This window comes from Oncorhynchus clarkii, chromosome 3 (genome assembly GCF_045791955.1).
Source record: "Oncorhynchus clarkii lewisi isolate Uvic-CL-2024 chromosome 3, UVic_Ocla_1.0, whole genome shotgun sequence".
NCBI lineage: Eukaryota > Metazoa > Chordata > Actinopteri > Salmoniformes > Salmonidae > Oncorhynchus > Oncorhynchus clarkii.
Window position 1 is genome coordinate 5,920,030 of NC_092149.1, and position 24,751 is coordinate 5,944,780.

At 44.3% G+C, this 24,751-nt stretch overlaps 1 protein-coding gene and 1 long non-coding RNA gene across 2 annotated transcripts; both read left to right on the top strand.

Moving 5' to 3' along the window:
- Nucleotides 1–15: 15 nt before the first annotated feature.
- LOC139387009 (pachytene checkpoint protein 2 homolog) lies at nt 16–10,264 on the top strand. The gene is made up of 14 exons (XM_071132959.1): nt 16–79; nt 508–601; nt 1,145–1,295; nt 2,022–2,148; nt 2,255–2,310; nt 2,526–2,616; nt 2,766–2,838; nt 3,092–3,155; nt 3,320–3,406; nt 6,125–6,231; nt 6,655–6,808; nt 8,568–8,680; nt 8,990–9,059; nt 9,248–10,264. The coding sequence occupies exons 2-14, from the start codon at nt 510–512 to the stop codon at nt 9,341–9,343; spliced, it is 1,281 nt and encodes a 426-aa protein (XP_070989060.1). The 5' UTR covers nt 16–79; nt 508–509; the 3' UTR covers nt 9,344–10,264.
- A 10,576-nt stretch (nt 10,265–20,840) lies between these two features.
- Nucleotides 20,841–21,481, top strand: LOC139405663 (uncharacterized). The gene is made up of 3 exons (XR_011633896.1): nt 20,841–21,108; nt 21,234–21,260; nt 21,389–21,481. It is a non-coding gene; the product is annotated as an uncharacterized lncRNA (long non-coding RNA).
- Nucleotides 21,482–24,751: the final 3,270 nt, after the last annotated feature.

Sequence of the window (24,751 nt, forward strand, 5' to 3'; positions counted from 1 at the left end):
ACAACGCATCTACTTCAGGTTCAACAAAACTGCGCGCTAAATTCGAGTGACGTTCAGTCGATTCCGTACCAAAACGAAGGTAAGCAATTTTTGTGTAAACTTCTTTGATGAAAGCTTAACAAAAATAAATGACGCTTCGTAATAGCTGTATTACACACGTAACACTAGTAACATCCCTTGCTAGTGAGATCTAGCAACAGAATAATGCGTGTCACTCTGCGACTTTAACTAGTAACGTTGGTGTAGCTAGCGAGCATTAGCTAGGTAGCTAAATGCTGTGAGCTTGATGCTTTGCATTGAATGTGTTCTTGTCATACTAGCTAGCTAATTATACTTATTTTGTTGTTAGTTGTAAAGGCAGATAGTAGATAAGTACTTCTTATGCATGTTGGTGATGTCAACATGTCATGTGTACTGCTGCCGAGACATTACATTAGACTGAGCAATGAGTTTTTGTATTTCCACCCGAAAATGATTTAATTTTGACATACATTTTAATCTCTGAAGGTATGGAGGGCGACAGAATGGAGGTAGGGGATCTGAAGCAGAACCCCAACGACACGAACAACATCCATGTGGAGGTTCACGTCAAATCTACCAGGTTCTAACTAGCTAGTGTATCTTCAGAAGCTCTATTCACACTGAACTAGTATTACAGTACTAGGGAATGAAAGTGTCCCAAATGGCACCCTGTTCCCTATATAGTGCACTACTTTTGAAAAGGGCCCCCCTTAAATAGTGGGCCCTATCAGCCCTTGTCAAGAGTAGTGCACTATATAGGGAATAAGGTTGCCATTTGGGACACTGGCCATTATGTAATGATTTATCCCAGCATGTTAGTCTTTTCAAAGTTGTATTCATGACATGCTTCCATTCCTTTCTCCTTGTCCCTAACAACACTGCTCTCTGTCGCTCTCTGCCTCTGTGTCGCTCTCTGCCTCTGTGTCGCTCTCTGCCTCTGTGTCGCTCTCTGCCTCTGTGTCGCTCTCTGCCTCTGTGTCGCTCTCTGCCTCGGTGTCGCTGTCGCCCTCTCTCTCTCCTCTGTCTCTCTCCTCTGTCTCTCTCCTCTGTCTCTCTCCTCTGTCTCTCTCCTCTGTCTCTCTCCTCTGTCTCTCTCTCTCTCTGCATATTACACTGACTACAGCACTGCCAAGAGGTCTGACGTGAAGATGCACGTCTTGACCCTGCTGAACCGTCATCGCATGGTGTTCGGGGCCTTCAGGTGGACAGAGTTTGACGAAGACTTCCTTATCAAACACGTCCAATCAGTGGCCATAGTGGACGCTGAGAGAAAAGTAAAGTACTATATGACAGCCTGACGGCATTTACTGTTCTCACTCTTTTTTTTTCTCTCTCTCTCTCTGTCTCTCTCTCTCTCTCTCTCTGTCTCTCTCTCTCTCTCTCTCTGTCTCTCTCTCTCTCTCTCTCTGTCTCTCTGTCTCTCTCTCTCTCTCTAGCTGCTTGAGATAAATAATGTCCCGTAGGAACTCATTAGCACAGACAGTCTTAGTGGCTCATTAATAAAACATTTTCAGCTGTATGTTGATGCATCATGGGATAAGTCGGGGGGGGGTATAATTTGTGGAACTGGTTGCCAACAAACAACACATACAAAGTTGTATACAGGCAGAATAAGATACCGGTAGGGAGTGGGCTATTTCATTAAGTTTTTCAATCACCACGTTTATTCCCAAAAAATGTCTGTCCTCACTCTGGTAGCCTATGGACAAACATTAAGAATAAGCTATGTGGTGAGTTGATGCCTATTCGTCAGCTAGTTAGCTCGGTGACTTGATCATGTTACTTTGTATACGTTGTTTGTTGGCAACCTTGTACTTACAACGTTTTTGGAACAGATTTCTGTTGGAACATCCCACAAACTATACCCACCCGGATGAGTCCCAAATGTCACCCTATTCCTTATCCAGTGCACTACTTTAGACCTGACCCCTGGTATAAAAAAAAAGCAGTAGTGTACTATAAGACACATGTCTGATGTTTGGGTTGTTTTCCTCATGCAGCCCATAGATCTGAAGAGCTGCAGTCTGTCCATCCACATCTTCACCCTGAATGATGACGGGCCCAGCACTCTGAACCTAGAGGAGGAGGAGGAGCTCTCTGCAGCCAATCACTGGCTCTTACCAACCGGTGGGCGGGCCCATGTTAACAGAGATTCTACTAATTTACTTTTCTATATGTAGTTCTATGTTTGCCAGGGTTGATGTTTTCTTACTCCCATGTGTGTGTTTTTCAGCTGAGTTCCATGGCATCTGGGAGAGTCTGGTCTATGAGAGCGGGGTCAAAACACAAGTAAGAAACATTTAGGATACGTTCCAAATGGTACTCTACGGGCCCCATAGGGCTCTGGTCAAAGGTAGTCCACTACATAGGGCATACGGCTTCATTTGGGAATCAACCTTAATAACCTTGTGTTATTATCGGAGTGTTATAGAGAGATGTCAGTGGTACTACATGGATGTAATTATTTGACCTCCATCCTGTTGTCTTTCTCTTTTCCCCTCTAGCTCTTGGATTACGTCTCAACCACAATTTACTTCTCTGACAAAAACGTGGACAGCAACCTGATCTCATGGAACCGAGTTGTTCTGCTTCATGGTAACAGAAGCAGGACCTTGATAACTTGAGACATGAATATAATAATAAATATGATATTATGATATAATATGATAATATAAATGACTTTGATATTAATGTATAAAAGCGATATGATTTAGATTGTGTGTCTATATTTGTGTCCATGTTAGGACCCCCGGGCACAGGGAAGACGTCTTTGTGTAAAGCTCTTGCCCAGAAGCTGTCAATCCGACTATCGAACCGGTAAGAGAGAGATCTCACTCTGAGGAAAGGGCTTTGGCAGAATCTTGTTGGAGAATGTTTTTCACCACCTCTAGCCATTCTACCACGTACTGTATTCCCAAACGTAAATGTACATATTGTCCTGGTTTTACCTTGTATTTGAACTTCAATATTTTATTCTCTATTAATCAATGCAAAATCCATGTAATTCAGTGTCTTATGACGTCCATATGGGTCCTATAAACTTGAACTTCCTGTCCTGTTCTTCCTGCAGGTACTCTTACGGGCAGTTTGTTGAGATCAACAGCCACAGTTTGTTCTCCAAGTGGTTCTCTGAGGTACAGTTGGCTCTTCCTGCTTCTCGTTACATGTCTCATTGAATTTACTGGAATAAACGTTATTTTATCCCACAAGGGGAAATTGGATTTGTCCACAGCATCAACATGTATAAATGATTATTGGTATTGTTTGACTGAAAACAGGTAATGTGTCTGTCTTCCAGAGTGGGAAACTGGTCACTAAGATGTTCCAGAAGATCCAACAGCTGATAGATGACAAGCAGGCTCTGGTGTTTGTTCTCATTGATGAGGTAAAACAGGCTCTGGTGTTCTAATTGATGAGGTAAAACAGGCTCTGGTGTTTGTTCTCATTGATGAGGTAAAACAGGCTCTGGTGTTTGTTCTCATTGATGAGGTAAAACAGGCTCTGGTGTTTGTTCTCATTGATGAGGTAAAGCAGGCTCTGGTGTTCTCATTGATGAGGTAAAGCAGGCTCTGGTGTTTGTTCTCATTGATGAGGTAAAACAGGCTCTGGTGTTTGTTCTCATTGATGAGGTAAAGTAGGCTCTGGTGTTCTCATTGATGAGGTAAAGCAGGCTCTGGTGTTTGTTCTAATTGATGAGGTAAAACAGGCTCTGGTGTTTGTTCTCATTGATGAGGTAAAGTAGGCTCTGGTGTTCTCATTGATGAGGTAAAACAGGCTCTGGTGTTTGTTCTAATTGATGAGGTAAAACAGGCTCTGGTGTTTGTTCTCATTGATGAGGTAAAGTAGGCTCTGGTGTTCTCATTGATGAGGTAAAGTAGGCTCTGGTGTTTGTTCTAATTGATGAGGTAAAACAGGCTCTGGTGTTTGTTCTAATTGATGAGGTAAAACAGGCTCTGGTGTTTGTTCTCATTGATGAGGTAAAGTAGGCTCTGGTGTTCTCATTGATGAGGTAAAGCAGGCTCTGGTGTTTGTTCTCATTGATGAGGTAAAACAGGCTCTGGTGTTTGTTCTCATTGATGAGGTAAAACAGGCTCTGGTGTTTGTTCTCATTGATGAGGTAAAGCAGGCTCTGGTGTTTGTTCTCATTGATGAGGTAAAGTATGAATAGCCTACAACAGTGGTCCAGAGCTTTTCCTGGTCAGGAACAACTCCAGGCCCCAGTTAACTCCTACATATGTAACTTCAGGGTCTAGTTAAAGCCTACACATGTAACTGCAGGGCCCAGTTAACTCCTACACATGTAACTGCAGGGCCCAGTTAAAGCCTACACATGTAACTTCAGGGTCTAGTTAAAGCCTACACATGTAACTTCAGGGCCCAGTTAAAGCCTACACATGTAACTGCAGGGCCCAGTTAACTCCTACACATGTAACTGCAGGGCCCAGTTAACTCCTACACATGTAACTGCAGGGCCCCTGCAGGGCCCAGTTAAACTCCTACACATGTAACTGCAGGGCCCAGTTAACTCCTACACATGTAACTGCAGGGCCCAGTTAACTCCTACACATGTAACTGCAGGGCCCAGTTAACTCCTACACATGTAACTCCAGGCCCCAGTTAACTCCTACACATGTAACTGCAGGGCCCAGTTAACTCCTACACATGTAACTCCAGGCCCCAGTTAACTCCTACACATGTAACTTCAGGGTCTAGTTAAAGCCTACACATGTAACTTCAGGGTCTATTTAAAGCCTACACATGTAACTTCAGGGTCTAGTTAAAGCCTACACATGTAACTGCAGGGCCCAGTTAACTCCTACACATGTAACTGCAGGGCCCAGTTAAAGCCTACACATGTAACTTCAGGGTCTAGTTAAAGCCTACACATGTAACTTCAGGGCCCAGTTAAAGCCTACACATGTAACTGCAGGGCCCAGTTAACTCCTACACATGTAACTGCAGGGCCCAGTTAACTCCTACACATGTAACTGCAGGGCCCCTGCAGGGCCCAGTTAAACTCCTACACATGTAACTGCAGGGCCCAGTTAACTCCTACACATGTAACTGCAGGCCCCAGTTAACTCCTACACATGTAACTGCAGGGCCCAGTTAACTCCTACACATGTAACTGCAGGGCCCAGTTAACTCCTACACATGTAACTCCAGGCCCCAGTTAACTCCTACACATGTAACTGCAGGGCCCAGTTAACTCCTACACATGTAACTCCAGGCCCCAGTTAACTCCTACACATGTAACTGCAGGGCCTAGTTAACTCCTACACATGTAACTCCAGGCCCCAGTTAACTCCTACACATGTAACTCCAGGCCCCAGTTAACTCCTACACATGTAACTGCAGGGCCTAGTTAACTCCTACACATGTAACTCCAGGCCCCAGTTAACTCCTACACATGTAACTCCAGGCCCCAGTTAACTCCTACACATGTAACTGCAGGGCCCAGTTAACTCCTACACATGTAACTGCAGGGCCCCTGCAGGGCCCAGTTAACTCCTACACATGTAACTGCAGGGCCCAGTTAACTCCTACACATGTAACTGCAGGGCCCAGTTAAAGCCTACACATGTAACTGCAGGGCCCAGTTAACTCCTACACATGTAACTGCAGGGCCCAGTTAACTCCTACACATGTAACTGCAGGCCCCAGTTAACTCCTACACATGTAACTGCAGGGCCCAGTTAACTCCTACACATGTAACTGCAGGGCCCAGTTAACTCCTACACATGTAACTGCAGGGCCCAGTTAACTCCTACACATGTAACTGCAGGGCCCAGTTAAAGCCTACACATGTAACTGCAGGGCCCAGTTAACTGCAGGGCCCAGTTAACTCCTACACATGTAACTGCAGGGCCCAGTTAAAGCCTACACATGTAACTGCACTCCTACACATGTAACTGCAGGGCCCAGTTAACTCCTACACATGTAACTGCAGGGCCCAGTTAACCACATGTAACTGCAGGGCCCAGTTAACTCCTACACATGTAACTGCAGGGCCCAGTTAAAGCCTACACATGTAACTGCAGGGCCCAGTTAACTCCTACACATGGAACTGCAGGGCCCAGTTAACTCTGTGTTTGATGACCAGGTGGAGAGTCTGACGGCAGCGCGGAAAGCCTCCCAGGCCGGAACGGAACCCTCAGACGCCATCCGAGTGGTCAACTCTGTCCTCACACAGCTGGACCAGATCAAGCGGTCAGTCAGACATGTTCAGTTCATCTGCTGTGATGGGTCACACATTAAACCCCATAGATTCAGAGGCAACAGCTCATGAAAACTCTGTTTAACATGACTTCCTATTACTGGTCAAAAGTAATGCACTATGTAGGGAATAGGTGGCCATTAGCCCTATGGGTCTTGGTCAAAAGTAGTGCACTATATAGGGAATAGGGGGCCATTAGCCTTATAGGCCTTGGTCAAAAGTAGTGCACTATATAGGGAATAGGGGGCCATTAGCCTTATAGGTCTTGGTCAAAAGTAGTGCACTATATAGGGAATAGGGGCCCATTTGGGATACATACGTGTTCTCTACAAGCGGCTGTGGGATTCTACCACTTCATCCTCCAGTGTGTTGGTGTGTATGTAGTTTAGCCCAGCTGATCTTCCTGTATATCCCAGGCATCCTAATGTTGTGATCCTGACCACCTCCAACGTGACAGAGAAGATAGACCTGGCGTTTGTGGACAGAGCTGACATCAAGCAGTACATTGGCCCTCCGTCTGTAGAGGGCATCTTCAACATCTATCTGTCCTGTCTGGAAGAACTGATGAAGGTAGAAACACACCAACATCTCTCTGTCCTCCTGGAGGTACTGATGAAGGTTAAAACACACCAACATCTCTCTGTCCTCCTGGAGGAACTGATGCAGGTAAAAACACACCAACATCTCTCTGTCCTGTCTGGAGGAACTGATGAAGGTTAAAACACACCAACATCTCTCTGTCCTGCCTGGAGGAACTGATGAAGGTTAAAACACACCAACATCTCTCTGTCCTGTCTGGAGGAACTGATGCAGGTAAAAACACACCAACATCTCTCTGTCCTCCTGGAGGAACTGATGAAGGTAAACACACACCAACATCTCTCTGTCCTCCTGGAGGAACTGATGAAGGTTAAAACACACCAACATCTCTCTGTCTGGAGGAACTGATGCAGGTAAAAACACACCAACATCTCTCTGTCCTGTCTGGAGGTACTGATGCAGGTAGAAACACACCAACATCTCTCTGTCCTGTCTGGAGGAACTGATGAAGGTAAAAACACACCAACATCTCTCTGTCCTGTCTGGAGGAACTGATGCAGGTAAAAATACACCAACATCTATCTGTCCTGTCTGGAGGAACTGATGAAGGTAAAAACACACCAACATCTATCTGTCCTGTCTGGAGGAACTGATGCAGGTAAAAACACACCAACATCTATCTGTCCTGTCTGGAGGAACTGATGAAGGTAAAAACACACCAACATCTATCTGTCCTGTCTGGAGGAACTGATGAAGGTAAAAACACACCAACATCTCTCTGTCCTCCTGGAGGAACTGATGAAGGTTAAAACACACCAACATCTCTCTGTCCTGCCTGGAGGAACTGATGCAGGTAAAAACACACCAACATCTCTCTGTCCTGTCTGGAGGAACTGATGAAGGTAAAAACACACCAACATCTATCTGTCCTGTCTGGAGGAACTGATGAAGGTAAAAACACACCAACATCTATCTGTCCTGTCTGGAGGAACTGATGAAGGTAAAAACACACCAACATCTATCTGTCCTGTCTGGAGGAACTGATGAAGGTAAAAACACACCAACATCTCTCTGTCCTCCTGGAGGAACTGATGAAGGTTAAAACACACCAACATCTCTCTGTCCTGCCTGGAGGAACTGATGCAGGTAAAAACACACCAACATCTCTCTGTCCTGTCTGGAGGAACTGATGAAGGTAAAAACACACCAACATCTATCTGTCCTGTCTGGAGGAACTGATGAAGGTAAAAACACACCAACATCTCTCTGTCCTGTCTGGAGGAACTGATGAAGGTAAACACACCAACATCTCTCTGTCCTGTCTGGAGGAACTGATGAAGGTTAAAACACACCAACATCTCTCTGTCCTCCTGGAGGAACTGATGAAAGTTAAAACACACCAACATGTGTATTTAATGAATACAGTAGGACCTCTTTGGGAGGTGTCAGTCTGTAACTCTGGTGTTCGTATCTTTAAAATGTGTCAGTCTGTAACTCTGGGGTTCGTATCTTTAAAATGTGTCAGTCTGTAACTCTGGGGTTCCTATCTTTAAAATGTGTCAGTCTGTAACTCTGGGGTTCGTATCTTTAAAATGTGTCAGTCTGTAACTCTGGGGTTCGTATCTTTTGAGTTTCTACCGTAGGATACAGTTACTCTGTTATTGAGGAGTCCTTTCACTGACACGTTTGTGTTCAGTACCAGGTCTTCACCAAGGTGTTGTACCGAAACATCAACAGAGGTAAAAAAATCATGTGTGAGTTATTTTTCCTTTTTCTACGTTGTGTGTAGTGCCAGATCGTGTACCCCAGACAGCCACTGCTGACCATGTTTGAGCTGGAGACCATGGGCTTCAGGGAGAGCAAGGTGTCGGAGCTCAGCCTGGTTCTCAGGGACATCGCCATGTGAGTCCCAGCCCTCCGTAGCGTTGACGTTCATATCTCAGACCTACCACCGAGCTACTACCCTTGAGAAGTGTGTGTGGATTGGATCGGAGTAGAATTGATACTACCCTTGAGAAGTGTGTGTGTATTGGATTGGATTGGATTGTATCGGAGTAGAATTGATACTCCCCTTGAGAAGTGTGTGTGTTGGATTGGATTGTATCGGAGTAGAATTGATACTACCCGTGAGAAGTGTGTGTGTTGGATTGGATTGTATCGGAGTAGAATTGAAAGATGTTTTGTGCTTATTTCTCTTGTGGACTGTTCCAGAAAGAGTAAAGGTTTTAGTGGCAGAGCGCTGAGGAAACTACCCTTTTTGGCCCATGCTCTTTTTGTGAAGGTTTGTAAATGTTTTCAAATGTTTCACGCAGAATGCAAACAGTTTTATTTTAAACAAACATTTTAAACATTAATTCAATGGGAAGATATTTGTATCTAAAATAAACTGTAGTATTTTCATATGGAAAGAGTGCTACTCATTGCGTTCCTATGCAACAGCAATCTGACTTGCCTATGATTCCTTACCAGACCCCGACAGTGGCCCTGGAGAGGTTCCTGGAGGCCATGGACCTGGCAGTGGACAAACAGATAGAGGAGAGGGACAACCTGGTCAACTGTCTGTGATCTACAGGGACACTGTCTCAAATAGCTCCCTATACCCTTTATAGTGTCTGTAGGGATCTGGTCAAAAGTAGTGTGCTAAATATGGAATAGGGTGCTATTTGGGACTTGTCTCAGACAGTCTGGACCTGTTTTACCCAACGGTTGAGGGAAACGGTCTCTTCTGGTATTTCATGTACATTTTATTTCCTGGTTAAATAATATACATTTTATAATCATATTTTTCTAACCACTCAACGTTGACCAATTTAGTTTTCTCACAGACAGTGTTTTACCATTTAGAGCACTATATTAAAGATGGCAGCCGTCAACCAGTCGGTCATGTTCTGTGGAGACTTCCTGAAGCTTGTGTTGCTACTGCCGAGCGTCATCAACGTTAGGTGCGTTCTCAGCACGTTTTAAAAAGCTAACGTATTAAGACTGAGATGCAGTCCTCTCTTGATACGTGTGACTATAACGGCTTTAATTTCCTAACCCAAGACGGCGTGTCCCGAATGGCACCCTATGCATTGCACTACTTTGGGCCGGGACCCATAGGTCTATGGTCAAGCGTAGTGCACTATATGAGGGAATTAGGGTGCGATATGTTGTTTACAGCACATGTATTCATTACTCTGTCTGCTTGTCTGAGGTTTTCTATGTGAGCTTGCTGTTTCCTATACGTTTCAATAGGTGCTATTAGAAACACAGCCTTTCTGCTATTGTAAATGAATGCAAATGCCCCAAATAGGAGCTCTTCAATGGAAATGTACAAATTCTGATTTAATTTCTAATCCCGTGGATGGTTTTTTTTTATACTCAAGAATGTTCCATGTATTGTGTGCTGCCATCATATGGTCTCTTCATTTAAACTCAGGATACACATGTTCATAACTGACCTTGTTTATTTATATATAAAACATGGGATTATTCAACTCTTTAAAACACCTTTGACTCATGTTGAGTTTGTCAAATACACTGCCCACACGATAGACATGTGATTTCATCATGATTGGCTAACAGGTCGTATTCATTAGAGCACACTGTAGCAAAACGTTTTGCAACGGAAGCGTTATCCCCCAAGTGCTCTAATCTACAATGTGATGTCAAAGATTCTGTTGCAAAACTGGTTTTTTTGGTACACTAATGAATATAACCCTCTGTTTCTGAATGAGCCCAGACCTGCCTTCCTCCTGATGAATACAAGCCCAGATTCCCCCAGGGTGAAATTCCCCTTTAAAGTGTGAAGGGGGAAAATGTGTCTTGTAGAACCCAATGTCCAGTGGAGTTCCACTGTTCTACCACTCGGTGGCGGAATAACAGTTCTCCTCCAACCCTGTAATGGCCTTCTGTTTGTAACTGATATCTAACATCTATATACATTTTTTAATATGGGGCCATAGCTCTGCAGAAATTCAACAAGGAGAATTTCAATTAAACCGACTACTGATCATTTGAACACAAACCTTTCTGATTGGTACAGCAGAACATTATCACCTGATGCTGAGTTACAGTAACTTCCTGTTGTACAGCTCACTGATAACTGATCATAACAATGCTGTAGTTTACTGTATGACCTAAAGACCAGTCTGGATACCTTGTTATCTCTGCTGCTTTCCTGATGGCACACTATTCCCTATATAGTGCACTCTACAGGAAATAGGGTATACTGCACTACAGGGAATAGGGTATACTGCACTACAGGGAATAGGGTACACTGCACTACAGGGAATAGGGTATACTGTACTATATAGGGAATAGGGTATGCTGTACTATACAGGGAATAGGGTATACTGCACTACAGGGAATAGGGTATACTGTACTATACAGGGAATAGGGTACACTGCACTATAGGGTATAGGGTATACTGTACTATAGAGGGAATAGGGTATACTGTACTATACAGGGAATAGGGTATACTGTAATATACAGGGAATAGGGTATACTGTACTATACAGGGAATAGGGTATACTGTACTATACAGGGAATAGGGTATACTGCACTATACAGGGAATAGGGTATACTGTACTATACAGGGAATAGGGTACACTGCACTATAGGGAATAGGGTATACTGCACTATACAGGGAATAGGGTACACTGCACTATATAGGGAATAGGGTATACTGCACTATAAGGAATAGGGTATACTGCACTATAGGGAATAGGGTATACTGTACTATAGGCTGTCATTTGGGGGCACATATCTCTAACATGGTTTTTCCATGTACAGACTGGTATTTCTACCCATTCTCCGTATGTTGCATGTTTTGCATTCTGTGAATACTGTGCTGGTTTACATGTGAGCTGCAGCCTACAGGCCTCAGACAATGAGCTCTTTGTTTGTCGTTGGGCAACATGCTTCAACTCCACTTCAAAGGTTCATCTGGGGGATGCGTCCCAAATCGTACCCTATTCCCTACGTAGTGCACTACCAGAGCCTATGGGGGTCTGATCAGAAGTAGTGCAGTACATGTTGTTTAGTTTAAAAAGGCCCAACTCTTCTGTTTCTTTCTACCTGTCATATTCCTCAGACACATTAGTGTTGTAATATACTGGTTACAACTGTCTTTAACTCAACACACCGTTTGTAATTACATTCATATACTGTACCTGTTTCACAACGTCAGGCCTCAGTGGAAATGTAACAGAGACTTACACCTGCATCCCATCACCCTTAAACTAATCTGATTAACGATTATAAAGTCGTCAGAGGTAAAGCTAGGGGGCAGAAGTGTGTGTGTGTGTGTGTGAGAAAAGGGCCTTCAGACAGTGTAATTATGGTTTTATTTATCACGCCCATTTCTGCCACACACACACACACACACACGTGTGTGTGGCAGAAACGGGCTTGATAAATGAAACCATAATTGCACTGTCTGAAGGCCCTCTTCTCTCTCCTCTGTAGTCGCTCCAGAAATCAGGCAGCTGCTGAACTGCAATCAAGACGGAGAGAGATTCTAGAGCCTTATTGTTGCACCGTTTCATCACTGTTCTAAAGCGGTTTGAAAACTCCAAACTAAACAAACAGCCGTGTGTTTATCCTGTCAACCGTTGATCAGCTACATGGCCGAAAGCAATGGAATATCAGGACCAGTGCCAATAGTAAATCAGTGTGGGTGGAGACACGTTTACTGCAGGGGAACGGACAGGACGGTTTGATTTGTTGTTTGAGGTTTGTTAAAAACATTCGCTGACAAATCCTTTTTGTTCTGATTGTGAGATGACTACAACATTGGTTTATGCATTACAACAGATTGTTGCTGGAAGCTTCTTCAAATAAAACAAAGAGTATGTGTGTCAGAAATGGCACACCTATTCCCTATGTAGTGCACTACTTTTGACCAGGGCCTATGCATACTGTAGTGCACTATAGGGAATAGAATGCCATTTGGGATGCAACCATTCATTCATTATCCATTCACAGCTGGTAATGAACTGCCATGGGTTTTGTTTAAGGCTGACATGGCTTTAGGAAGAGGCAGCTCAACCTCTATATCCACCCCGTTACATTGTATTCAGACTTGAAGGGTCGGTTTCCTGGACTCCGACTAAGCCTAGTTCCTGACTAAAAAAATTTAGTTCTGTGGAGATGTTCCCATTGAGTGTGCTTTCTAGTGCAGAAATGGCCTTTTATTAGTCTGCGTCCTGGAAAGTGTCTTAAATGTCCCCTGAAAACTAACTGACCGAACAAACCCTGATAATCATCCACATCCTCTGGAAGAATTCTTAATAAGAATCCCTAAAGCCTGTTTGTGTCCCAAATGGGGCATCATATTCCCTATGTAATGCACTACTTTTGACCAGGGACCCATAGTGGGCTATGTTATATAGGGTGCCGTTTGGGATGCAGAGAGAGCAGCTAGTGGGTTGGTTCTTGTTTCATCCTTCATTCCTCTCATCTACAGAAGCAGCTTTGACAACGCGCCTGCCTTCTCATCTTAATGAGACAGCGGCTTAGTCCCAAATGGCAGAGCTAATCAAAAAGAATTCACTATAGGGAATAGGGTGCCATTTGGAAAACAGACAAAGGAAATGTATAAAAGATAACAGACACCACTACCTCTGCCTACCACCATTTTCATGATGTCAGGGATTGGTTATAAAACAGTTACCTGCTGTAGTATATAGACGACTGTGGGTGGTTTCACATCCCGTTCATCTCTGTAACACAGAGGTAACATCTCACATAATGGGAGATGAACGTCCAATTATCATCCATTTAAAAAGCCTGTTAGATGAGTGAATTGTGAGTGGGGGATGGTAATATCAGGACAAGAGAGAGGAGAGAAGGAGAGGGGAGCAGAGAGATGAGGACAGGAACGAGGAGAGAGATACCTTGTAACGAGAGGAGATGAGAGAGATACCTTGTAAAGAGAGGAGAGGAGAGAGATACCTTCTAAAGAGAGAAGAGGAGAGAGATACCCTCTAAAGATAAGAGAGGAGAGATACCTTCTAAAGAGAGGAGACGAGAGAGATACCTTCTAAAGAGAAGAGAGGAGAGAGATACCTTCTAAAGAGAGGAGAGGAGAGGAGAGGAGAGGAGAGGAGAGAGGAGAGGAGAGGAGAGAGATACCTTCTAAAGAGAGGAGAGGAGAGAGATACCTTCTAAAGAGAGGAGAGGAGAGAGATACCTTCTAAAGATAAGAGAGGAGAGATACCTTCTAAAGAGAGGAGAGGAGAGAGATACCTTCTAAAGAGAAGAGAGGAGAGAGATACCTTGTAAGGAGAGGAGAGGAGAGGAGAGGAGAGGAGAGAGATACCTTCTAAAGAGAGAAGACGAGAGGAGAGAGATACCTAAAGAGAGGAGAGGAGAGAGATACCTTCTAAAGAGAGGAGAGGAGAGAGATACCTTCAAAAGAGAAGAGAGGAGAGAGATACCTTCTAACGAGCGGAGAGGAGAGAGATACCTGCCGTCCCTGGTTCCAGGCTGCATCACATCCGGCCGTGATTGGGAGTCCCAATAGGGCGGCGCACATTTGGCCCAGCGTCGTCCGGGTTTGGTCGGGGTCGGCCTTCATTGTCAATAAGAATTTGTTCTTGACTGACTTGCCTAGTTAAATAATAGCTAAATAGGTTTCGTTGTGTCATTACGTCATCTACCTACGTTATATAGGTATGTACCTCATCTACCTACGTTATATAGGTATGTACCTCATCTACCTACGTTATATAGGTATGTACATCATCTACCTACGTTATATATGTATGTACATCATCTACCTACGTTATATAGGTATGCACATCATCTACCTACGTTATATAGGTATGTACCTCATCTACCTACGTTATATAGGTATGTACCTCATCTACCTACGTTATATAGGTATGCACATCATCTACCTACGTTATATAGGTATGTACCTCATCTACCTACGTTATATAGGTATGTACCTCATCTACCTACGTTATATAGGTATGTACCTCATCTACCTACGTTATATAGGTATGTACCTCATCTACCTACGTTATATAGGTATGTACCTCATCTACCTACGTTATATAGGTATGCATGTCAGCTTTGACATCTGTTTTGCACATCGGCTTTAAACTAGACATCGGGCCGATACCGATGTTGTCATTTTTAGCAAATATCAGCCGATTCCGATATGCTTACCGATAAATCGTGCATCTCTGCTATTAACTATGAAGTGCACTACTTTCGTCCAGAACCCTATGGGCCCTGGTCAAAAGTAGTGCTCTATACAGGGAATAGGTGGGCATTAGGGAGAGAGACCATGGTAATTGGGCGCTGCAACAAGGATCAAAGAGAGTTGCCATCAATGAGCTGCTGTGCAAATGTCTGTCAACCCCCGAGAGTGATCTGAGACAGAGCCTCCCTCTGTCAGCCTGTGCGCGTGTGTGTGCGGAGAATGAGAGAAAGATGTAGAGACAAACTCTGAAAAGCCTCTCATCCCACCATATCCCAGCAGCCACCACTCCCCGTGTAGCTGGCCAGCTCCCTGTCTGACTACAGTCCCGTTGGTGGGTGTTAGGAGGATCGTATCTTAAACAGTCTAACGGGGGAAGCCATTGGTTTAACCTTTCATTTTATTTTCATATTTTACAGGTCAAATATTTAAATTCATATCAATTGATATTCCGTTCATATATTTTCATTTGGTTATTTCCCAGACTGCACCTGTGGGCTGCCACTCAGAAGACACAAGAAGGAAACATGATCATCTTTTACACTTGAAGTAATAATAACACCATTGGTGGAAACTTGAGGGGGGGGGGATCTGCGGTGCACGATCAGGGTTGCAAAATTCCAGTAATGTTCCCAAATTCCTAGAAGTTTTCCAGAAATCTTGTTTGGAGGATTCAGGGTTTCCTGCTTACTAACTGTGATTTCTGAAAAAACAGGGAATTTTGGGAAATAATCTGAATTTTGCAACTCTATGTAGGACGCTGAAGGACTAAGTCCTTATGGGAAATGTGAGTCTGGATGTTGGCTGGTACTGATAGATGCAGAATGGGAGATGTGAGTCTGGATGTTGGCTGGTACTGATAGATGCAGAATGGGAGATGTGAGTCTGGATGTTGGCTGGTACTGATAGATGCAAAATGGGAGATGTGAGTGGATGTTGGCTGGTACTGATAGATGCAGAATGGGAGATGTGAGTCTGGATGTTGGCTGGTACTGATAGATGCAGAATGGGAGATGTGAGTCTGGATGTTGGCTGGTACTGATAGATGCAAAATGGGAGATGTGAGTGGATGTTGGCTGGTACTGATAGATGCAGAATGGGAGATGTGAGTCTGGATGTTGGCTGGTACTGATAGATGCAGAATGGGAGATGTGAGTCTGGATGTTGGCTGGTACTGATAGATGCAGAATGGGAGATGTGAGTCTGGATGTTGGCTGGTACTGATAGATACAGAATGGGAGATGTGAGTCTGGATGTTGGCTGGTACTGATAGATGCAGAATGGGAGATGTGAGTCTGGATGTTGGCTGGTACTGATAGATGCAGAATGGGAGATGTGAGTGGATGTTGGCTGGTACTGATAGATGCAGAATGGGAGATGTGAGTCTGGATGTTGGCTGGTACTGATAGATGCAGAATGGGAGATGTGAGTCTGGATGTTGGCTGGTACTGATAGATGCAGAATGGGAGATGTGAGTCTGGATGTTGGCTGGTACTGATAGATGCAGAATGGGAGATGTGAGTCTGGATGTTGGCTGGTACTGATAGATGCAGAATGGGAGATGTGAGCCTGGATGTTGGCTGGTACTGATAGATGCAGAATGGGAGATGTGAGTCTGGATGTTGGCTGGTACTGATAGATGCAGAATGGGAGATGTGAGTCTGGATGTTGGCTGGTACTGATAGATGCAGAATGGGAGATGTGAGTCTGGATGTTGGCTGGTACTGATAGATGCAGAATGGGAGATGTGAGTCTGGATGTTGGCTGGTACTGATAGATGCAGAATGGGAGATGTGAGTCTGGATGTTGGCTGGTACTGATAGATGCAGAATGGGAGATGTGAGTCTGGATGTTGGCAGGTACTGATAGATGCAGAATGGGAGATGTGAGTCTGGATGTTGGCTGGTATTGATAGATGCAGAATGGGGGATGTGAGTCTGGATGTTGGCTGGTACTGATAGATGCAGAATGGGAGATGTGAGTCTGGATGTTGGCTGGTACTGATAGATGCAGAATGGGAGATGTGAGTCTGGATGTTGGCTGGTGCTGATAGATGCAGAATGGGAGATGTGAGTCTGGATGTTGGCTGGTACTGATAGATGCAGAATGGGAGATGTGAGTCTGGATGTTGGCTGGTACTGATAGATGCAGAATGGGAGATGTGAGTCTGGATGTTGGCTGGTACTGATAGATGCAGAATGGGAGATGTGAGTCTGGATGTTGGCTGGTACTGATAGATGCAGAATGGGAGATGTGAGTCTGGATGTTGGCTGGTACTGATAGATGCAGAATGGGAGATGTGAGTCTGGATGTTGGCTGGTACTGATAGATGCAGAATGGGCAGTGCGTCGTAGCGGCTATGTAAACACAGGCAGACTTCAATGGTTGTTGGGAGGTAGTCAGAAGACAAAACAATGTCTTCATGATCAAGCATGCTTTAGAACTGTCAACATGTCCAACTATTAACATGTCATCAGACTGATTAATTGCAGCTAGAACGAAGGCTGTTTTCCATTGTCTTGTGTTCTGATGCCAGCTTTAGATTTTCTTCCGTCTTGGTTTTGTTTTCCTGTACGGTAATTCAGTTTAATTTGTTTGGATTGGAAGTTGAATGTCACTAGGAATTTCTGTTATGCAAGACAGAGCTTGGTTGATGTTGAGTCTTTCTCTCTCCTCTCTCTGTCTCACCCTCCCTTTCTCTTCTCTCTCTCTCTTTCTTTCTCTCACCCTCTCTCTCTCTCTCTCTCTCTCTCCCCCTTCCCTCTCTCTCTCTCTCTCTCCCCCTTCCTCTCTCTCTCTCTCTCTCTCTCTCTCTCTCTCTCTCTCTCTCCCCCTTCCCTCTCTCTCTCTCTCTCTCTCTCTCTCCCCCTTCCCCCCCCCCCTCTCTCTCTCTCTCTCTCTCTCTCTCTCTCTCTCTCTCTCTCTCCCCCTTCCCCTCTCTCTCTCTCTCTCTCTCTCTCCCCCTTCCCTCTCTCTCTCTCTCTCTCCCCCTTCCCTCTCTCTCTCTCTCTCTCTCTCTCTCTCTCTCTCTCTCTCTCTCTCCCCCTCCCTCTCTCTCTCTCTCTCTCTCTCCCCCTTCCCCCCCCTCTCTCTCTCTCTCTCTCTCTCTCTCTCTCTCTCTCTCTCTCTCTCTCCCCCTTCCCCTCTCTCTCTCTCTCTCTCTCTCTCCCCCTTCCCTCTCTCTCTCTCTCTCTCTCCCCCTTCTCTCTCTCTCTCTCTCTCTCTGTCTCTGTCTCTGTCTCTCTCTCTCTGTCTCTCTCTCTGTCTCTCTCTCTCTCCCCCTTCCCTCTCTCTGTCTCTCTCTCTCTCCCCCTTCCCTCTCTCTCTCTCTCTCTCACTCTATTCAATTCATTTCAATATAAGGGTTTTATTGTCATGGGAAACATATGTTTACGTTGCCAAATCAAGTGAATAAGATAATAAAGAAAAGTGAAATAAACAATAAAAAATAAACATTATAAGAGATAGATAGATTACAGAGACCTTTCAGATGTCATTCTGGCTATGTACAGTGTTATAACAAAGTGCAATTAGTTAAAGTACAAAAAGGAACATAAATATGGGTTGTATTTACAATGGTGTTTGTTCTTCACTGGTTGCCCTTTTCTTGTGGCAACAGGTCACAAATCTTGCTGCTGTGATGTCACACTGTGGCAGTCCAGTGTGTCCAGTGTGTGTGTGTGTGTGTGTGTGTGAGTGTGACATCCTTTGATTGATAGAAGAAGGATGTGTACTGCATTCTAAACATCTTAACTGTCCAGGTCCTAAATCAACATCGGACAGGTAGGATGGTTGTGGATGTTTGTAAGACACCATCATGTGATTGAAGGACATCATGTCATGTTGAAGTTGACACCTGGAGCAGAAGGTAACATCTAATGTTGGTCATGTGACTAGAGACTTGTTTAACTCCACCAGAATAAACTAACAGCTACGCTTCAAAAGGGACGCGACTGATGGATATTTGAGGCCTATTTTCAGAATGTTACCTTGCTTCTGTTTAGAGAACAATGGGTCTTCTTATAGAAGGTTGGTTGTTGTTTGTATTTGGAGGAAACAAAGACCTTTGTGCATATCCCAGATGGCACCATAGTTCCTATGTAGATCCTGGTCAAAAGTAGTGGTCAGATTCAACTCTGGACCTCGAAGCCAGTTCCCCCGCCTTTTATCATTGCTCCCCTCTAATCAGGAACTGATTTAGACTGGGACACCAGTTGGGTGATTCCCCTCTAATCAGGAACTGATTTAGACTGGGACACCGGTTGGGTGCAATTAATGATCTGGTAGAACAGATCACCAGCAGGCTTCCGAACCTCATAGGGTCAGAGTTGAATATCCTGCTATAGGGAATAGGTAGCCTGGAAACCTGATGGTGAATGTTATTGAATTCTACATCAGGCATGAATGAGCAGTTGGATCAGGAAAGTGTCCTCTCACAACCTCTACAAGCCAAATTATATTTTCACTTCCTCTACCGGTTGTCCATGTGGTTGGTCGTTATTTGCAGGTAGCAATGTGAGACAATATATCCACAGGAAAGTATCTTTCAATCTACTTTTCAAAGTGCTGGTAGTGCATTCAGATTTCCATCACCTGAAGCAAGCGCACAAGATGAAACTACATGCGCGCAACCCATGTATAGACAGACTACTGCCGAGCTGGTGCACATGTTTACATGGTTCTGCGCATGCTTCAGGTAATAGAAATCTGAACGCATCACCGGTGTTTTGGAAAGTTGTTTAATTATACTTTTCTGTGCATATATTGTATCACATTCCTACTGGCGAAGGACCAACTGCACGGAGTACAACCGGTAAAGTACGTTAAAATATAATTTAATTCAGCATTCTGGCTTGTAGAGGTTGTGAGAAGACACTTTCCTGATCCAAACGCTCATTGATGCCTGATGTAGAATTCAATGAAATTCAACGTCGGCAATTTCCAGGAAAAATAATTCTAGTGTGCTATTGGGGGCGTAGACTTTGATAATCGGTGCATGATTTGGACTGAAATAGGTACCGGTACTCAGCTCCGATGTGCCCAAGTCAAGCACTGTTGATAATGCAGATGTTGAGGATAGAGTCTGACACAAAGGCTAACATTACATTCTGACAGACATCATACTCTCTTTTTATATTAGACTCCCAAATGAATAAGAGAAAGTTAGTTATCACTATCTTTGTTTTATACTAGCAGGCTTTGATATTGAAACATTAGGAAATTGTCAAGTTAGAAGAGCTCACCGATGCTGATTCAACAGTATGGACACAAACATGGCCTAATATCTAAATATACTATCTTTTGCAGTATTTCGTTTTTTTGTGTGTTATTTCTTACATTATTAGGCCAGAATGTGTTTGGTGTTATTACATACAGCCTGGAAGAACTAGTGGATACCAGAGCAGCGGTAACTCACCAGCACTACCAGCATTACGCCTGTTCTACTGTATCTTAGTCTATGTCGCTCTGACATTTCTCACCCGCTATTTATACATTCTTAATTCCGTCCATTTACTTTAGATTTGTGTGTATTGTTGTGAAATTGTTAGATATTACTCTTAGGTATTACAGGTCTGTTAGAGCTAGAAACACAAGCATTTCGCTACACCCGCAATAACATCTGCCAAACAGGTGTACATTTTTTATTTGTTTATTTTTGTTGTTATACTGGAACAAAATCACCAGCAAAAGTAAATACCTGTTTGAAATCAGTCCAACAGGGGACGGTATTTAGCAGACACTTTGAGGATGTACCTACAGCCATGCCTACTACTTAGATTGAGTTGAGCGCCTCCTGCTCTGCGCTACGCTACCGCCAGACGGACACACATTCTTCCATTCAGTCAGTCAGTTGGCTTGTCTGACGCTAAAGTGCAAGTCGACTATAGTCTCCCTTCTCTCGGGATTTGTTTTGAGAGAAAGAGCGTTGTTTCTGTACAGCAAAATAAAACATGTGTGTATATTGGTTATTTTGAATGCGCTTGGAGAAAGTTAAATTGGACTATTTTCTTGCAAAAACGTGGACACAATGTGACAATGTTGACCAGCAGACTGGGTTATCCATGACGGATTGGTAAAGAGCTGTTCATTAATCAAGGAAAAAGGGACGTGGAAATGGGGAAACTTCAGTCCAAACATGGTAAGATATATCTCTTATAAACATTTTTATATGAGTATTCCATACTGATTGATCATTGATTAATATTTTGTTCACATGGTAACGAATTTCTCCTTTGAATTTCCATATTGTGCTGTGATCTAAAGCGGGCAAACGTAGAGAGAACCCCGAAGGTGAGGATAACCCTCTATCATCCTTTAGAAATAACGCATTAAACCTTGTTTTAAACCTTACATTATCTTATTATCTAGACACAAGTTAATATCATTGATATTCATTATAATTCCCCCCCGATTTGTAGGAGACAGTTTTGTTGTGAACGCTTTCCTCCGAAGAGCGATGGAGGAATGTGAGATATACAGCTCCTCAGATCACAAACTGAACAACATTCAGGTAAGAAACGAAACACTTGTATTTTTAAATGTTTTCCTATGTGCTTTCTTGGATAAAATGATACAAAAGTAATAATAATTATAAGAATGTGGCTAATGATTATAATGATTTGGATACTGAAAATAATGCTAATAATAATAATAATTTGATAATAGTCTATAATAATTAAAATACATGACTCTTTAACACAGGTTGAGAAGTTTGTATATCAGATGGTCAATAGATGGTCTACAGTTGGGATCAGTTGTGATTAGACGTTCCTCTAATGCTGCCCCAGGAGGACAAATCAATTAACTCCTTCATGATTCAGACATCATTTTGGGGACTGGTGCTCCATAAAATGCAACTTATTGAAATGAAAGATTTAATGATCGAAATTAAGATTTGTAGCCAAAATCTCAAGGTTGTTTTCTAGCATTTATTTTGTATGTTTGCAAGTCATGTTTTTCCACTCCTAGAAACGTGTACAGATTTGGTAAAGCCTGGCCTAAGAGCTGGTGACTGAAGGGGAAGGTTTGCCCATACTTAATTTAGACAAGGACACAGACTGGGGTGTGGTGTCAGTCTGTCTGGCAGGTCCAGGTTGTCAGAAGGACAGTGTTGTGTCATACCTGTCCCTCTGCCTGTAGATGAAGTGCTCTCTCTACCACACACCAGCAGAACTAAACTCACTGTGATCTGCAGTCATTAAGTAAACATTCAAAGGCCTTTGCAAAGACATGTTGATGTGCATGAAGTTGCAGATTTTAGTTGTTGTTGTTTCTGTCATATCTGGCACTGGGACAGTGCTGTGGTTATTCCCCTGGCTGGGATGCATGCTGGAGAGGTAACAGACTGGCTGGGATGCATGCTGGGGAGGTAACAAACTGGCTGGGCTGTACGCTGGGGAGGTAACAGACTGGCTGGGCTACACACTGGGGAGGTAACAGACTGGCTAGGCTACACACTGGGGAGGTAACAGACTGGCTGGGCTACACACTGGGGAGGTAACAGACTGGCTGGGCTGTACACTGGGGAGGTAACAGACTGGCTAGGCTACACACTGGGGAGGTAACAGACTGGCTGTGCTACACACTGGGGAGGTAACAGACTGGCTGGGCTACACACTGGGGAGGTAACAGACTGGCTAGGCTACACACTGGGGAGGTAACAGACTGGCTGTGCTACACACTGGGGAGGTAACAGACTGGCTGGGCTACACACTGGGGAGGTAACAGACTGGCTGGGCTGTACACTGGGGAGGTAACAGACTGGCTGGGCTGTACACTGGGGAGGTAACAGACTGGCTGGGCTACACACTGGGGAGGTAACAGACTGGCTGGGCTGTACACTGGGGAGGTAACAGACTGGCTGGGCTGCACACTGGGGAGGTAACAGACTGGCTGGGCTGCACACTGGGGAGGTAACAGACTGGCTGGGCTGTACACTGGGGAGGTAACAGACTGGCTGGGCTACACACTGGGGAGGTAACAGCCTGACTGGGCTGTATATATTGAAGAGGTTATAACAGCCTTGCTGGGCTGCATGTTAGACAGGTTATAACAGCCTGACTGGGCTACGTATTGAAAAGGTTATAACAGCCTCAATGGGCTGCATGTTAAACAGGTTATAACATCCTGGCTGAGCTACATATTGAAGAGGTTATAACAGCCTGGGCTGCATGCTGGGGAGGCTATAACAGCCTTAAATGGGAAATCTGCAGTTGTTACTTACAGATAAATGAATGATATGCACCCATTGATTATTGAAGATTATAACTTATAAATGCCTCATGAGCTTAGTTCAACTGTCGTACCCCTTCAGAATATAATGGATGGTCAGTCCTTGCATCCATAGCTCTGTCTATGAATTTGAGAGTGGTTAAATTTCTCCAACTCCATCCTTCAGATTTTTAGCAAAACCGTGGCGGGGAGTACACTTTGTTCTAGTTTCAACTGCTGATTGCAGCTTTAAGCCCTCCGGGGAACTTTGGCTGTGTCTTATTCTCAATGCCTTCTATTATAGTCAGCCTAGCTCCCAGCGGGCAGCCTCCTCTCTCTCTCCATGGCATAATATTACATCACTTCAATTAGCATGTCATGTTGAGGGGTGCGACGGGGCAAAGAGCCTTCATACCAGGGCTCAAGTCAAAAGTAGTGCACTCTATAGGGAATAGGGCCCCGGTCAAAAGTAGTGCACTATATAGGGAATGTGGCTCTGGTCTAAAGTAGTGCACTCTATAGGGAATGGGGCCCCGGTCAAAAGTAGTGCACTCTATAGGGAATAGGGCCCTGGTCAAAAGTAGTGCACTATATAGGGAATGTGGCTCTGGTCTAAAGTAGTGCACTCTATAGGGAATGGGGCTCCGGTCAAAAGTAGTGCACTCTATAGGGAATAGGGCCCCGGTCAAAAGTAGTGCACTATATAGGGAATGTGGCTCTGGTCTAAAGTAGTGCACTCTATAGGGAATGGGGCTCCGGTCAAAAGTAGTGCACTCTATAGGGAATAGGGCTCTGGTCTAAAGTAGTGCACTATATAGGGAATGTGGCTCTGGTCTAAAGTAGTGCACTCTATAGGGAATGTGGCTCTGGTCTAAAGTAGTGCACTCTATAGGGAATAGGGCCCCGGTCTAAAGTAGTGCACTCTATAGGGAATAGGGCCCCGGTCAAAAGTAGTGCACTACATAGGGAATGGGGCTCTGGTCTAAAGTAGTGCACTCTATAGGGAATGGGGCTCTGGTCTAAAGTAGTGCACTATATAGGGAATGGGGCTGTGGTCTAAAGTAGTGCACTATATAGGGAATAGTATGCCATTTGGAACGGAACCATTCAGACAGGAGTTATGAGCAGTTGGTTCAGTCAGAGGTAGTGACGTGGGTCCCGTTAAGGTGGGTGGTTGTACGGCTGTCATGTCTGTAATACTGCAGGAGTTATGGATCAGAGGGTTATTACCGCCCACTCAGGGCAAATTAAAAGACAACTTTCCTCCACTTCACAGGAATTTCCTTCAGATTTTTAGCAAAACCGTGGCGGGGAGTACACTTTGTTCTAGTTTCAACTGCTGATTGCAGCTTTAAGCCCTCCGGGGAACTTTGGCTGTGTCTTATTCTCAATGCCTTCTATTATAGTCAGCCTAGCTCCCAGCGGGCAGCCTCCTCTCTCTCTCCATGGCATAATATTACATCACTTCAATTAGCATGTCATGTTGAGGGGTGCGACGGGGCAAAGAGCCTTCATACCAGGGCTCAAGTCAAAAGTAGTGCACTCTATAGGGAATAGGGCCCCGGTCAAAA

Excerpts from the sequence above, each read along its gene's own strand:
- LOC139387009 (XM_071132959.1), top strand. The coding sequence starts at position 510 with ATGGAGGGCGACAGAATGGAGGTAGGGGATCTGAAGCAGAACCCCAAC. Across the intron at positions 2,311-2,525 it reads AGAGCGGGGTCAAAACACAA|CTCTTGGATTACGTCTCAAC; the intron begins GTAAGAAACATT and ends TTTCCCCTCTAG. Across the intron at positions 6,809-8,567 it reads GTCTGGAAGAACTGATGAAG|TGCCAGATCGTGTACCCCAG; the intron begins GTAGAAACACAC and ends CGTTGTGTGTAG.